Source organism: Vombatus ursinus, unplaced genomic scaffold (assembly GCF_900497805.2).
Source record: "Vombatus ursinus unplaced genomic scaffold, bare-nosed wombat genome assembly UNPS02014812.1, whole genome shotgun sequence".
Lineage (NCBI taxonomy): Eukaryota > Metazoa > Chordata > Mammalia > Diprotodontia > Vombatidae > Vombatus > Vombatus ursinus.
Genome location: NW_020954590.1, coordinates 103,909,694 through 103,927,243, shown reverse-complemented (window position 1 = coordinate 103,927,243; position 17,550 = coordinate 103,909,694). Strand labels below are relative to the sequence as shown.

Genomic DNA, 17,550 nt, shown 5'->3' with positions numbered 1-17,550 from the left:
CCAAAGTGGGTGATACCACCCCCAGGGGGTGCTGGAATGATTGGGGGTGTTGAATAAAAATAAGGGGGCAGTGGAAGCATAAGGAAAGAAGAGAAGAAAAATTTAAAAAAATACTCATACGTGTTTCATCTGTTGTGTAACAGAGTTAACGTCATACTGATTATGTTTTTTTCCAAATAGACATACAAAATACAAGTTATAACCAATCAGTGATCAAGCTTGCTGACAGGTCTTAACATGCAAGTGTTGGCAGGCAAATGTGTCACATTGTTGGGAAGTTCAGCATGCATCAGCAGGAGTATGTGTATGTAATGACTTGTTTACAATACGATACTATACGGTTACATGATACAATATTGCATCATCAAAATTTCAATGCATGAAAAAACCCACACAAATGTATAATAACTTATTAAATTTTAGATGCATCATTTTTTTTTTAAAAAATTATATTTTTGGCAGAGCCAAGATGGCGGAGTAAAAGCAGTGACTTGCTTGAACTCTCCCCCACCCCCTCCAAATACCTATAAAAAAATGGCTCTAAACAAATTCTAAAGCAGCAGAACCCACAAAAAGACAGAGTGAAACAAATTTCCAGCCCAAGACAGTCTGGATGGTTGATCAGAAAGGTATATTGGGCCAGGCTGGGAGAGGAGTGCAGTTTGGGGAGGGGGAGGCTGCAGCGACCCTGGAGCAGGCCTCAGAGGACTGAATCTTGGGCAGCTGTGGCAGTTTCCAGACTTCTCAACCCAGGAACGCCAAAGACAACATGGAAGGTCAGTGGGAAAAGTCTATGTCAGCGGGGAGAGAGAGAAAAGCCGGTGGTCTCAGCTCCAGTCCCCAAGCTCAGCGGGGGCAGAGGCTGCCTCCTGAGCTTCTGGCCCACAGACTGAGGGGGAATTCAGTGGCTGATCAGAGGGGGATTGCAGGAATCTTTCTGCTGGTGCAGGCTTCTCTTGCTTTGCCTGTACTTGGATCTGGGACACAGTTCTGGGTGGCAGTCCTGGAGCAAGGAGCTTGTAGTGGCTGTGGAGAGGAAACCCTCCTCACAGTTCCAAGACAGAAAAGAGTGCTCATAGACCACAGCACAGGCCAGGAAAGGAGTAAACACCTTGCCCTTGATCATACCACCTTGGAAGAACTGAAAATTTACAAGTCCCTAGAAGTATCTCTGAACACAGCTGCACAAAACCCCTGAAGCTTGGGACAGTACATTCTCCACACTGGAAACAGACTCCTACCTTAACAAAGAGTTTTTAACTCAAGTAATTGGCTGGGATCATGAGCAAGCAGCGCAAAAAGAGTCAGACTATATTATCTTACTTTGATGACAAAGAAGATTAAAATATACAACCAGAAGAAGACAATGAAGCCAAAGCTCCTACATCCAAAGCCTCCAAGAAAAATATGAATTGGTCCCAGGCCATGGAAGAGCTCAAAAAAGGATTTTGAGAAGCAAGTAAGAGAAGTAGAGGAAAAACTGAGAGTGATGCTAAAGGAGACCCCAAAAAAATACTGAAGAAAATAACACCTTAAAAAATAGCCTAACCCAAATGGCAAAAGAGGTCCAAAAAGCCAATGAGGAGAAGAATGCCCTTAAAAGCAAAATTAGCCAAATGGAAAAGGAAGTCCAAAAGCTTACTGAAGAAAACGCTTCCTTAAAAATTAGAATGGAGAAATTGGAAGATAGGGACAATTTGAGAAATCAAGGCACTGTAACACTAATCAAAAGGAATGAAAAAATAGAAGAGAATGTGAAATATCTCATTGGAAAAACAACTGACCTGGAAAATAGATCCAGGAGAGAGAACTTAAAAATTATTGGACTATCTGAAAGCCATGATCAAAAAAAGAGCCTAGACATCATCTTTCAAGAAATTATCAAGGAAAACTGCCCTGATATTTTAGAACCAGAGGGCAAAATAGAAATAGAAAGAATCCACCGATCACCTCCTGAAACAGATCCCCAAAGGAAAACTCCTAGGAATATTGTAGCCAAATTCCAGAATTCCCAGGTCAAGGAGAAGATATTGCAAGCAGCCAGAAGGAAACAATTCAAGTATTGTGGAAACACAATAAGGATAACACAAGATTTAGCAGTTTCTACATTAAGGGTCCGGAAGGCATGGAGTATAATATTCCAGAGGGCAAAGGAATTAGGACTACAACCTAGAATCACCTACCCAGCAAAACTGAGTATAATCCTTCAGGGTGGAAAATGGCTATTCAGCGAAATAGAGGACTTTCAGGCATTCCTGTGGAAAAGACCAGAGCTGAATAGAAAATTTGACCTTCAAATACAAGACTCTAGTGAAGCATGGAAGAGGTAAACAGGAAAGAGAAATCATAAGAGACTTATTAAGGTTGAACTGTTTACATTCCTGCAGGGAAAGATGATATTTGTAACTCATGAGTCCTTTGTCAGTGTTAGGGTAGTGGGAGGGAAAAAATTATATGTTTGTATAGGTAGGTAGATAGAGGACACAGGGTGAGTTGAAGATGAAGGGGTGATATTTGGAAAATAAAATTAAGGAGTGGGAGAAGATTATACTGGGAGAAGGAGAAAGGGAGAAGTAGAATGAGGTAAAATATCACATGAAACAGACAAGAAAAGGCTTTTACAGTGGAGGGGAAATGGGGGAAGGTGAGAGGGAATGAGTGATTCTTATTCTCATGGGATTTGACTTAAGGAATGAATAACATACACAATGGAGTATGGAAGTCTGTCTTACTCTACAGGAAAACAAGGGGGGAAGGGGACAAGAGAGCAAGGGGTTGATAGAGGGGAGGGTAGATTGAGGGAGGGGATAATCAAAAGCAAACACTTCTGAGGAGGGACAGGGTCAAAAGAGAGAATAGAATAAATGGGGGGTAGGATAGGATGAAGGGAGATATACTTAGTTTTTCACAACAGGACTACTATGGAAGTGTTTTGCATGACTACACATCTATAACCTGTATCAAGATGCTTGCCTTTTCAATGAGGGTGGGTGGGGAGGGAGAAAGGGAGAAAATGTGCAACCCAAAGTTTTAAAAACACATGTTAAAAATAAAAAAAAATTTAAAAAATTATATTTTTTGAAATGATCCAAATTTTTAAAAAAACTGCTAAAGGGTTAAAGAAAGTAGATTTCTAGGGTGCTGAGTAATTTTTTTTTTTTTGGAAAAGAGGGCATTAGGCCAAATAAGTTTGGGAACCTCTGAGGAAGGAATCCACTAAATCCAAAGAAATGGAGCTAGCCATTTTATGGCCTCTTAGATTAGCATGGGTCCAGAAAGCCTCAGCAGGAGGGCAAGGGCTTGGTGGGGCACAGCTCTTGTGAGTGACTACAGGACAGTCTCCATTGGGGCAACTCATTTGTTAGGTAAACACTACCAGGTTGTGGTCCTTGGAGCTGTCTCTGCAGAAGACTTTGAGTATATATTGAATGGGCGAGGAAACCCTGGAAGGATAGGCTAGAGTCCAGACCCCTGGCTCTGTGTTGATGTCAACTTCATGCCCCGTGGTTGACATATCTGACAATGGGAGTTTTGAGGGTATCTGCTGAGGAGCATTATAGGTATAGTATCCTTAAGTGCTTAGGCTGACACTTAACAACTGTATCTCTCCTGCCATGGGTGGTCACCAACTTGCCCCATACTCTTCATGTGTTGATACTGATAGTGATGGAGACCTGGGACTTCATGCTGCCTTTCGTTGTCTGGACAATCGTAACTTGAGAATGCTCTGCACAGGATATGCCTTTAGCTTTAACTGGTCCACTGAACGCCATAGGTGGAGTAGCCTGAAACCAATATTGAGCTCACTAGGAATCCCTTGTACAGCCAACACTTTGACCATTGACTGAACTACACAACAGCTAGTTCTGGAGGGGGAAAGGTGTCACATCCATGCATACGGCTGTTTCAGTCAAAAGCCACTAATAGTGGGCATTGTAAGAAGCATTATCAGCAGTGGGGGAGGGGGAAGTATCTACTAACACTCAAGATTCCCATGAGGATCAATCTGCCAATCCTGATTTAAAAGGACTAGTAACCTACAGTCAATTTCTTAATAAAACTAAGGTTCCTGCTAGCAACCCAGAAGTGCCTTATCTTGGGAATCAACCAGACTCTATTGCTCCTTCGATCTTGCTCCATATGACTCACCCAATACTTCTTGCTGTTGGTTCTAGTCACGATTGGTTCACTGTTAGTCATAGTGAATTTCATACTTTGTTACATGATGAAGGAAATCACATTAATTCTTTGGCTAGAGGGGAAAGGTGGAGGAATGTAGTTCTGGTTTACAAACTTCGTATCTTCTACAAGGTATGCAACTTTGTGGTGTCTATGAATAGAGATAAATGTCTAAATAATCCCATATGGAATAAAACTCAAGCTAATACTGTTCTGTATGATGGGTCTAGTAATAAATCTAGTAACATGGGTCTAGTAACAAAGAATCCCTACCCCAAGTATTTATTAATATGGTTACTATAACAGTATCCCCAGATTTTCAAGGAGGTATAGCAAGTGTAAAGTTTTTTATGACTAGTTAAGGGTATTTTGATGTGACTTACATTTTAGAGTGGGAAATTGTGCCCTGCCATCCTACCTATAAATTTAATTCTCTTACTTTCTATGACCCTATGAAGAACAATTTTTTTATGCTGTGGAAGAAAGATTCAGGTGGTCATTTAGGGGCAATGTAGACAGAAAAATCCAGTATCTCACTGGGGGTTGGGGGTATGTGCCCACAAACTGATTTTTGCTGTGATATTTGAATTCCATTAATAAAATTATGGCATTGTTTGAAATTTACTCAATATTTTCTGTGTCCTTCTCTCCCTAGGCCAGGGAAGGGTCCAGGGCAGGGTGTATACTGATTTTTGGCACAATGGCTTTTCAAATTTGTATTTTGGTGGACTCTAGAAGTAAAATCAGCCTGACCTGCTACAAATAGGGTTAGCACTGTGTCCTTAGATACCTGGTTTACTTGTCACCCAGACAATAATACCTAGTGTTTATACAGCACCTTAAAGTATATAAAGTACTTTATCAATATCATCTCATTTTATTCTCACAAAACCCTGGGGAAGTCAGTGTTATCTTTACCCCCATTTTACAGATGAGGAAAATGAGGCAAATAGAGGTTTGTGAATTGCCCAGGACCACATAGCAAGTAAGCGTCCAAGGATAGATTAAAACTCAGGTCTTCCTGTTTTTGGCACAGTGGATAGAGTGCTTTCTCTGGAGTCAGAAGGACCTGAATTCAAATCCAGCTTCAGACACTTAGTACTGTGTAATCCTAGGCAGGTCACTTAACCTTGTTTGCCCCAGTTCCTCATATTTCCTTTTAAAATGCTCTAACAATTGAATATAGATAGATTGGTGGTTGGTTTTTCAGGTCTAGGAAAGTGAACTACTACTGGGTTTAAAAATTTTTATTTTTGATTTATATATTTAGTTACTACTGTTTTATGCAACCTGCTTCAGGGAATTTGGAAATAAAAGGGCATCTGCCCTAGAAGTAGACTACGGTCTAGTGTGAATGAAAGCTCCTTGAGAAAAAGAAGTGTTTCATTCTTTGTATGTGTATCTCCAGGGCTTAGGAAAGAGTCTGGCACATAGATACATAATAAAGGCTTATTTGATTGATTAATCAGTGAACTTGGACTTTAATTCCAATGTGGCATATAGGAACTTATTTTTATCCATGTTTACTATCTATTTTACTAGCTTTTAACTATCAATGATGGATTTTTCTAGTTAAAAAGCTTCCCTAAGGCTTTGTACTCTCCCTTACTCTTATTCCATTAATACTGTGAGTGCCCTACTGTTTGCAAAGCCCTAGCCTTAGTCTCTATGTAGCTGGTTCTGTTACAAGTCTACTTTATTTAAATGTAAAAGATTCTCCTACTCCCAAGGATGTGGTAACTTGAGATGTGGTTTTGAGGTGTAAACAAAGTGCATTTCTGCCTGATGATCCCTTTTGGAGGTGCTTATCAGTTCTTGTACATTTCAGGGTGATCTTTAACACTTTTCTGAGTCTAAGAGAGACTAACTGAAAGAGGAACCTTTCCCCTTGGTGAGCAGAAGCATGGAGCTGGAAAAAGGGAAGGTGGAAGAAGCCACTTAGAGCTAAGAGAGTAAAAGCATCAGAGAGAGAGAGTAAACAGCCATAGAGAACAGGGATAAGACTGGGAGGAATGAAGGTTGCTTGGGCTGATCAGGCAAGATGTGTGTTAGGACAGAGCTATCTTTCTGAAACTTGCCCTCCCCCCTGCTAGAGACTCAGGGCCATATTCCTGTACATCCTTTCCCTACTTGAGCTCCTTCCTGGGAGACTAAAGCCTTTTCTTCTAGGCATGGGAGTAGGGGTAGTAAAAGCGATTTGTCTGTTGGTATCAGGTACCATATTAAAAGTAGCAGAAGGATCAAGTTGGCATTTTCACTCTAATCAAGGTAATAAGATAAATGAAGGACTAGGGACTAGACTTGAGATCCCTTTAGTAGCTGCTGTGTAGAGAAGAGAATGGATTGGAGTGAGGAGAACCTTTTGGGAGGCTGTGCCAATAGCTCAGGTGAGAGGCAGTGAGGGCCTTAACTAGAGTAGCAGTCATGATTAGGCAGAAGGGGATATATGTGAGAAATATTTTGGAAAGAGAAATGACAAGATCTGGCAATTGACTAAACATACGAGCTAAGAGAGGGATGAATCAAAGATGACACCAAGGTTGTATCACCTTGTGTTAACTAGAAGGATGGTGATGCCGTTGTAATAGGGAATAGAGAAGTTTGAAAGAGGTGCCACACATCTAGTAAGTGTCTGTGGAAATACTCAAATTCACATCTGACTCCAAATTTAGCATTTTATCTACTATGCTACGTTGCCTCTTTTTTGAAATGGTAGTTTCCTTGAACTTAGCATTCCATTCATAAAAATGTGATATCATTCATTGTGAAGCAGTGTGGTATGCTAGATGGAGCATCTCTCTCAAAGCCAGCAAGACCTGGGTTCAAGTCCTGCCTCAGACATTTTTCTGGCATAGTGACTTTGGACAAGTCACTTAACTGCAACTAAATCTAGTGCAGTGAGATATTACCTCACTCTGATACTTAGCAGTTGTGTAAAAGGTGCCTTACTGAATTGGTAGAGGAAATTTCCTCACCCAGGAGGTTCCTATACCAATGAAATCTCAGGTTTAGTCCCTAGTCCCTCATTTATTGTGTTACCTTGATTAGAGGGAAAATGCCAACTCGATCCTTGTGCTACTTTTTATACAGTCCCTGACACAGACAAATAGTAAGCATTGAATAAATCCTTGTTGAGTGAATGACATAGGGCAAATCATTCACCTGTCTCAGTCCCAGTTAACTCATCTATAAATTTGGCGTAAGAGCACCTACTCACTAAGGTGGTGAGGATCAAATGAGATAATATATGTAAGGCTGTTTGTAAATCTTAAAGTACTATATAATTGTGATTATTATTGAAATTATGATTAGTAACATCACTGACTGTTTTATGATTTAGCATCTAAAAGAAAATGTACATCCATAAAATTTAGAATAGGCATACTTTGACTAGCCCTAGCAAATAGGACCAACTTTCAATCATTGATTGAAATACTGTAATAGTGTTTCCAAAATCAGCACACTTAGGGATGTTATGAACCTAGAGATTGGGCTGTCTTAAAAGGTAATCACCATACATGAGAGTTGAGGGTATAGTCTTATCTGTGAATGCCTTCCTATGATAAGGGATCTATGCTATCTACCTTTAATGAGAGGTTGGCCATTCTAAAGAAAGATGTTGAGCTTAAAATGAACAGCCTTAAAGCCAGAATAGAAAGATCACTTACAAGAAAACTGACATAACTCCCTAAGACTGATGCAGTTTAAATGTATACAGTAAAATCACAAAAGCAGTGTTTATAGCCAGCTGATTAATTGAAAAAAATGAAAACCAAATTGTTTGCTTATTTTGATCTTAGCTTATTCATTCATAACTGAGAGCAAAATGGGAGTTATGTTAAGAATGATGGTTAAGCTTTATTTAAAAAAAAATTCAATTTATTTTCAGTTAACAAGGATTTATTTTCTTTTCTACTTCTTCCTAGTCCCCCTCCCCAAAATAAAAATCTTTGTAACAAAACATACACAGTCAAGCAAAACAATGTCCCACATTGGCAATGACCAGAAATGTGTTTCATTCTGCATATTTAGTTCATCACCTCTCTGTCAGAAGGCAGAAATCATTCTTTATCATAAGTCTTCTCTAAATTGATCATAGTTCTTAAATCTTTCAAAACTGGTCATTTTTACAACATTGGTATTATAGTATAAATTGTCTACTCTTTTTTAGTCTGCATCATTTCATCGAAGTTTTCTTGGGTTTCTCTGAAAACTGTCCCTTTCATCACTTGTTATGGTACAAGATACTTAAACTTTAAACAAAGTTGTCAAATAAACAAATATTGTGAAATATTCCATGTATCTTGCCACCTTGTGTGCAGGGATTGCAGCTGCCTCAGTTTTTTGTCTTGTCTTTCAGTTTCTGTATATCACAGATCATTGGACTTTTAAGTCAGAAGACTTGTGTAAATCTCTTAGATTCTCAGAGGCTCGGTTTACTCATCTGTAGAGTGGGGACAACAGCATCTGCCCTGTTGACTTACTCTGTGGCATTGTTTTGATGATCAAATGAGAGGATGTATATGAATGGACTTTGAACACTGTAAAGTGCTATTAAATTATATTCACTTCAAACCAATTTAATTGAAAGAAAAATGTTATTGGAAGCTTTCTTTCATCTGTCTTTAAAAAAGTAAATACTTCTTACATTCAACTTTATTGTACTAAAGCTATAAGACTCCTAGTAAACAAAGTTTCTTTTGATTTTAGAAATGTCTGATGGTTTGGTAACTAACTAAATTTCTATCTCTTTTTAATGCTGGCCCTTAGTATTCGCTCCATTCAACATTCAATTAGCATGCCTGCTATGAGGTAAAGTATATTATTGTGAAAGCAAGTAATTGCAAGAGTAAATGACTCTTGAATATGCAATTCGTCCTAAATGAATAGGATTCTTGAATTTGTTCTGTTTTTAAGCAGAGCAGAAGTGGTTTACTTTAAAAAGTAGATGAGGACAGAGGAGATTTGTACTGTTGAGAATCAAAGAAATCAGCACAACTTGAATGGCTAGTATGAAGTTTCAAAAGAAAGAAATATTGACATTCTTAGTTATTGATCATGTGAGACTGGAAAGTGTGGAAGGAGCTTGTTTCAAGTCCTAAATTTTTTCTCATAACAGTTTTTCTTTTTCATTTATGTCCTAGAACTTCTATCTTCACAACCCTTTTTGAAATCTGGGGAGAGGCTTCGTCATTGTTTCCTTAGTTACCTTGTAGACTGAAGCTGTGTGTTGCTTTTCTTTCGGTAAAAGCACTCCTCTCTCTGGAGCTGTGAAGGGTGCCAAATGGTTGTTTCACACACCCAAGAGTCATGTAAAAATGTAGTGAATACCATTCCAAAGTAAAGCTGAGGTTTACAAAAGCAGTGTTTGTAACCAGCTGATAAGCCTTGATTTATTTCCATGAATATGAAAATTATATTCTCCTATTTTGATTTGAACCTCTGACATTCCATTATAACTGAGGGCAAAATAGGAGTGTTATCAAATTTTCAGATCCCTGAGGAAATCCTATTCAGAAATACAAATGTGTTTTCAAGCAATTAAAATAAGGTAATAATAAGCACATTCTGTCCCTTCAGTTCCTAGGGCAGGGTCTGTCAGTCACTTTGGCCTCCTCTGGCTTGAATACTCTGCTAACCTTTCACACATTAACTCACCCTTTGCTTTGGCTAACAAGCCAAACTAAACCCTGCTGTTTTACTTTCCTCTAATCCTAAGTGAGACACTTGGAGCCATGTACTATGTCCTAATCCTTCTCTCAGCACCAGCTCAGTTTCCCCATGTGTGATTACTCTAATTTGTAATATCAAGAGAACTGGAAGGTTTTGGCAGTAAAGGAGATGAGTGTGTTTACTCCAAGTGTTCCACCTACTACAGTGAAAAATGGGAGGAGGCTTTCTCCCACCCCCGCCCACTTCCTTTAAGCTCTCAGCAGCAGGCAGGATATGCAGAGGCATATGTGCATAATATAAAAATATTACTGAGTTCAGTAATAGGAAAATGGTCCTGAAATAATGTGAGTAGTACCTGATGTGCCAGCAGATGTTTCATGCAGTTAGATGGAAGTGCCTGTTGAAAGGCATATCTGATTTTTTAGGCACACTTTGAGAATGCAGACTGATGGACAGATAAATAAGCAGGGCTTATCTCCTCAGGGACAGAGCTAGCTAGAGTTAGTCATCAGCCTCTCCTCCCTTCTTTTGATGTCTTTTCTCTACCTTTACAGCTGCCCCATGCCTCTTAAGGACTTCCTCATTATGGTACCTCACTAGGACCTGTCTGCTGTGGCACAGAATCATGGGTTAATGCTCCTAGGTTTTAATGGGCTTTATAGTTCAGTAAAAAGGATGTCAACCCAAAGAGGTGATTCTAATAATTAGCAGGACTGAATGATGAAGGAGATCAAAGAAATTATATTTTAGAGCAGGTCTCTCTCTAATCACACTACATAAATGTTTATCTTTGCTTCCATTATGTATGATTGACTCCACTCACAATCAATACTCAAAGTAAAAATGGAAAAGAAGGGACTTGCTTTTAATGATACATACATGTGTTGTGTGTATGTGCACATACATGTATAGTGAGGAGACTTGAGGGAATGGGGAGAAACGGGCCAGGATGCTTTTTGCTTTCATGTTAGGTAAATTCCTTTATGATCTAGGACTTCTTTGAAATTATTTCAAACTAACTTAGAATGTTATAATGTGTAATTAGATATACCAAATATATTTGGTTATTCTGCTGCTCAGGAATAGCTATGAAATTTTGCCTTGTAGTTAAAACTCTAATTCTTATTTGGACTAAGGAAAATAAAGTATATAAGTTACGAATGCTATTTCAAAAATTGTTATTTTTAAATTTTATGTAAATTTATTTTTCATGTCAAAGATTTAATCAGAACCTTTCTTTCCTTCCCATAGAAACTCACCTACTTTCAAATCATTTGAAGAAAAAGTTGAAAACTTAAAGGTAAAAATTATGATTTTCTAGGCCTTAGTGGGTATTTTGGGGGCCTTGACTTTTCCCCCTTGTATAAATCATTCTCTTCAGGGTTTCTGGAGCGTATATTGTTGCATGGCACTTTATCAGATGCTGATTCCAGAGAAATAATGCTTTAAAAATATGTGTTGGTTTTTGTCTTATATTTACTCATTTATTTATAGGTCTAATTTATTTATTGCTCTTAAAGATTATGTTCAAAGTAATGTTTATAATATGAAGCATTAGGCATGTATGATAGTGCTTTTTAAAGTTTTCTGTGGAAACACAGTGTTCTCTCTGATGCCACTTGGGATCTACTGAAGACTATTTGGGGATGTACATATTTATAACTTCTGCTTTCTAGGCCCCATACTAGTATTTTTTTTTTTAAGCTTACAGCCTCCTTACATCTGAAAAAGCTTACTACAAAAAAAAATTCTGATTTGAGAAGGCAGAACTAAGTCATTCAAACATTAAGGGATGCCAACGGTTTTGGTTCAGCTGGACAACTAGAGGTGTCAGCATAAAGTCTATTCTAAATGCTGTTCTTCATACTCTCTGGAAAAATCCTTGCAATATTTGATTTTGTCAATGAAGACCTAGAATTAACTTTCTGGTCACTTATTCTATACCACCACCACCCCCTTTCTTGGGGGGCACTCGTAACTTCCTCATATTCTTCCTACATTATGAAGTCTGTTCTCAAAAAGCACTTTCTTATCTTATCAACCACCAAATTACTGTGTTAAGTAATTTTTTCAAATTCCGGTTAAGAGATGCCTAAAAAGGAATCTTTAAAACTTAGCTGCATGCTTCGGATTGAAGTTGGACCCCAGTTTGCCAGTAAACTAATATTTCTACCTAAATTAATAACTCTATCAGTAGATAATATTTTTCTACTTGCACAAATTTATTTTAGATTATTGGCCATTCTTATAATTTATTTTTAAATTATTATTTTTATTTATAACCAGACCTGTGGTTTCATTAGTATATGGCATTCCCAGTGAAGTACATCCTTTACCCCCTATCTTCTCTGCAATTTTTATATAGTATTAGAACAACTTAAATAATATTATTTATGGAGAATTAAAAACTTTGTTGTTATGGCCATAATTCTTTTATGTCTGTGTTTGGTTAGTTACAACAGGAAAGATTAAGATCAAGTTTTTGGGACTCTTAGTTTCTTTGTATTTCAATGTTCACAGACCAAATCCCCAACTTCGCCACTGTTTTAAAAATGTTAGTCATGAGGGGACAAAGTATGTGAGAATGTTTGTATTTATTTTTTCCTTTCCTTTTTTTCCCCTTTTTTAAGTCTAAAGTTGGGGGAAATAAGGCTGCCGGAGGTGACTTTGGAGAAGTCTTGAATTCCACTGCCAGTGCCAGTGCCACAGAATCCCTGACAGAACAGACACAGGAGACCCAGTGAGATTGTTGCCTTTGGTTCTGCTACCCACTGCCAGATGCTGCAAGACAGACCTAAGCACATTGATAGAATGGCCTTGGCTATGAGTTTCCACCAAATGTGTTTTTGTTTAGCTTTATGTATTCATTCAAAAAATAGTTTGTGGGGTTAACTTTTTTCAAATTAAAATGTAGTGAATGGATTTAACCTGTTTTTGTTTTTTTTTCCCCTCCTCTCCAATCTTCCAGGGAAGCACTATTTAAAGATCAAACAGACTGCATTTTAGGATGTTTAATTGAGATCAGCATATGAAAAATGAGTATTTTCTGGAAAAACTCAATTGAATGATCTGAGAAACTATAATAGTATAATTTTGTTCCAAGCTTATGATTCCTATGGTACATTGATTTATTTTACTTCTGAAAGGTTTATTTTTTCTTTGTATTTGTATTTATTTGGTTGTCAAACTTGAATGCCATCCTTTCCACTTTTTCAAGTAATTCCTAATTATTATGCTTTGGTGTGCTTATTTTTTTCCCTTTCTAGTAAGGACTGCCAGTGATAAAAAAACAAACAAAAAAAAAAACAAACTCCAAATGAACTTATTTTAATTACTGTATGTGGTGGAATTCCCCTAGGGATTGTATGCAATTATATCAAATCTATAAATCAGTCATATAGTCATGTAATACTTGATTTTGTAATTTGTACACAATAGGTTATAAAATCCTACATGATCTGAGTGTGTGTAGTATCCACATTTCTGGTTTCCTTTGTATAGATTTATTAACCTTAGTGAAAGAGTAGTAGTTTTTTGTGTTGGTATACCACTTTCCCTAATGTCTATTTCACACTAGATTAAAAAAAATAATTGGAGGGTAATTGGCATATGGCAGTTGGTATATTTCAGTTTTGTGTTCATTTGATCCAGAATATTATTTTAACTTTTTTAAAAAATTCATAACACTAAGTATATTTGAATGTCAGACTCAAAAACTTATGATTCTTAGATGTAGGTGATTACAAAATGTTAGCATTAGAGAAACTTTACTGACTTCATTTATTTCCTTCATTCGCACCATTTAAAATAAAATGTAAAGCACACAAAGATGCACAACAATGCAGCATGGATTTTTTTTATACCTATTACTTTGTGATGGTTCTTTTGAGGATGTAATGGATTAACACAACTCAACACCTCCACCTCAGTGATTTTCAGTGCTAGAGTCTTCAATTGATTTTGGAACTATTACCTCTAACTTTGAAAACTGAGCGGTGGGATTGAATACCTTGAGGCCTGTAGAGTATCCATAAAGAGGCTAATAATGTACATTCTAATAACCACTTCTTAATCATTTCCAGTCTCTTGTGTTCTGTAAGTTTATGGCATATAGTGTTGGTGTTGTTTGTTATCTAGTTTGTAATTGTTTTTGTTGTTGATACAAAATATTCATTTGGAGGCATGACTTGATTTATTGAAGGATAAATTCTCGTATCAAAACCAAATTTCAAAACTGCCACAAGTGTTGTTTTAAATAATATGCTGCATCCTAATAGTTAGAGCTTTGTTAGCACTTTAGATATAATTGATAAAATGCTCTATTACATGTGAAATGCCTAATAAATTCTCTATCTCAGCAGTGTAGGTTGTAGTGTTTATTATACCTGTTGTTTGGTTGTAGCTTATTTTATTGTATCATACACATATATATATATATGAAATGCCTTTTCTAAATAGGAATTTTTCTTAAGGGAACCTTTTTTATTACTTTGAGACATTAGGTGACCTCCTTTAAAGTGCCCTCTCTCTAGAGTAAGGGTTTTTCATTTTTTTTATGTGTATCATGGACTTCTTTGGCAGTGTGGTGAAGCCTATGAATTCCTTCTCAGAATGTTTTTAAATGCATAAAATAAATAGAATTGCAAAGGAAATCTAACATATTGAAATACTTACCAAAATATTTTGTAAATGTAAATCCCCAGACCCAGGTTTAAGAACCTGTGTTCTAGGTTTCTTAGACCATTGTTTTTTAGTTGCAGGTTGTTTATCAGTGGTGATGTCACTGAGGTTGGATCTGAGGAACTTCAACCAGCTTTTTTTGTATATGGAGGTTTTGAGGTTTCTTTGCATAACTATGGTGACTCCTTAGCGCTATTCCCTTTCTATCACCTGGTCTTTCTGAACTTATTTTTTACGTTATTCCCTTTTGCCACATTGTTTTCTGGTCAATGGGGCCAGAAAACACCTCTTAACTATATGGGGGGAAAATTAATAAAAGGAAAGTGAACAAATATTTATTAAGCACCACTGGTATGTCAGGGACTGTGCTAAGTGCTTTACAAACATTATCTCCTTTGGTCCTCACACCATCCCAGTGAGGTAGGGGCAATTATTATCCTCCCCCATTTTACAGATAAGGAAACCAAGACATTCAGAGGTTAAGTGACTTGCCCAGGGTCACAAAGCTAATGTTACAGACTGGTTTTGAACTCAGGTCTGCCTGCAAGCCCTATTTACTGTGCCACCTAGCTGCCTCTAATAAAAAATCTTGCCTTTTGGGGTACCTGAAATTCTACTGATTCTTTTGTAACATTGCAAATAATCTTTAAGATTCATCATGATTAAAAAAAAATTAATCACCCAGCAGCCAACCTGGCTATGAAATGCTCAGAATATAGCTAAGTTGATCGTCTGGTAACAGAATCATTCCTACAAATCACTGAGCCATCAAAGCAGGACTGCCCTTTCTTTAATTGGTTGAACTATCTATCTTATTAATAATAACAATAACAACAAAATACAACAGCAGTTGGGGGGTATAGTTAAGATGGGGATGATCTCTAGTTCATGGGTAGGACTATAGGAATTTTGAGGCAGTGAGCAACTTAGAGATGGATCAGAAAGACCATTTGATATTCATTTTGCAAATCAGAAAAATGAAACCTAGTGGGAAGTGATTTGCCCAAGGTTATATACAGTTAATTAGTTGTAGAGTTAGCATGAAAGCCTGGGTCTTCAGCTGTGAAGTTCTGTATTCTTGTTACTGTTCCAGGGTGGCACCCCAGTCTTTTTGGCCCTCATTCTGGACAAAAGTGCCTACCCGTGTTTCTACTTAGAGGTAGACACCTCCCGATAAGGATCTTTGAAACTCTTGAGTTTGACAAGAATGACTGCCCTGCACTAACCTTTTCAAATTGGGGAATAAAGGAGTATTTTTTGACCTCACCAAGGAGGAAATCTCTGTTGTAGAGGTGAGGAAGCTAGGATGAAAAAAAGTAAGTTCTCTTCTATACAGTATACCTTATTCTAGAAGAGTATTCTGACAAGATCCCTCTGATCCTCAAAAGTGCCATAATGATGGGAAAACTTTCTTTTTCTTTAAATAGTATTTTATTTTCCCCCCAATTACATATCAAGACAATTTTTAGCATTCATTTTTACAAGATTTTGAGTTCCAAATTTTTCTCCTTCCCTCCCCTCCCCTCTTAGAAAATGGTAACTGATTTGATACAGTTATACATGTGCTATCATGTAAAACATATTTCCATATTCATCACAGCTGTGGAAGAAGAAGCAGATCACAAGGAAAAAAAAACCCACGAGAAAGAATAAAGTGGAAAAAAATGCTCCATTATGCATTCAGAGTCAATTGGTTCTTAATCTAGATATGGATAGCATTTTCCTTTGTGAGTTCTTTGTACTTGTCTTAGATCATTGTGTTGCTGAGAAGAGCTAAGTCCTTCATAGTTGATTATCCCATGATGTTGCTGATACTGTGTACAATGTTTTCCTGGTACTGCTCATTTCATTTTGTATCAGTTTGTACAAATCTTTCCAGGTTTTTTGAAATCTGCTTGTCCATCATTTCTTATAGCACAGTAGTATTCCATTACATTCATATACCACAGCTTGTTCAGCCATTCCTCAATTCCTCAATCCCCCCAGTTTCCAATATTTTGCCACCATGAATAGTGCTGATGTAAATATTTTTGCACATGTAGGTCCTTTTCTCTTTTGTATGATTTCTTTGGGATACAGACCTAGTAGTAGTATTGCTGGATCAAAGGGTATGCATAGTTTGATTGACCTTTGGGCATAGTTCCAAATTGCTATCCAGAATGGTTAGATTAGTTCACAACTCCACCAACAGTGCATCAGTGTCCCAATTTTCCCACATCATCTCCAATATTTATAATTTTTCCTTTTTTGTCATATTAGCCAATCTGATAGGTGTGAGGTAGTACCTCAGAGTTGTTTTAATTTGCATTTCTCTAATCAAAAGTGATTTAGAGCACTTCTTCATATGCCTATAGATAGCTTTGATTTCTTCATCCGAAGATTGCCTGTTTATATCCTCTGACCATTTATCAATTGGGGAATGGCTTGTGTTCTCATAAATTTGACTCAGTTTTCTATATATTTGAGAAATGAGGCCCTTATCAGAGACATTTGTTGTAAAGATTATTTCCCAGCTTTCTGCTTCCCTTCTAATCTTGGTTGCATTTGTTTTGTTTGTATAAAAGCTTTTCAATTTAATATAATCAAAATTATCTTTCTATCTAGCTTCTATCTCTTGTTTGGTCATGAATTATTCCCCTCCCCATAGGTCTGCAGGTAGGGATGGGGAGACTTTTTAAAAACTTACAAAGTATTTGATGTATAGATATATGACTCTAGAAACTTGTTGAAAATAGGTTTTGATATAGAGAATTAAGTCAAATTTATAAGAATACGAGCCATTCCCCAATTGATAAATGGTCAAAGGATACGAACAGGCAGCTCTCAGATGAAAAAATTAAAGCCATCTATAGTCATATGAAAAAATGCTCTAAGTCACTATTGATTAGAGAAATGCCAATCAAGAGTACCACATCACACCTATTAGATTGGCCAAGATGACAAAATAAGAAAATGATAAATGTTGGAGAAGATGTGGGAAAATTGGAATACTAATGCATTGTTGGTGGAGTTTTGAAA

General features: G+C 37.2%; 1 protein-coding gene across 2 annotated transcripts in view; it reads left to right on the top strand.

Annotated features, from left to right (window-relative positions):
- LOC114054061 (tumor protein D52) overlaps positions 1–14,213 on the top strand; it is a 135,426-nt gene extending 121,213 nt beyond the window's left edge. Inside the window, exons 5-6 of one of the 2 annotated variants that reach the window (XM_027877135.1) lie at positions 11,104–11,152; positions 12,483–14,213. In XM_027877135.1, the coding sequence (XP_027732936.1) occupies positions 11,104–11,152; positions 12,483–12,596 (163 nt within the window). In that variant the 3' untranslated portion in view covers positions 12,597–14,213. The remainder of the gene's footprint in view (positions 1–11,103; positions 11,153–12,482) is intronic. The other variant, XM_027877136.1, reaches the window with a different exon arrangement.
- The last annotated feature ends 3,337 nt before the right edge of the window (positions 14,214–17,550 follow it).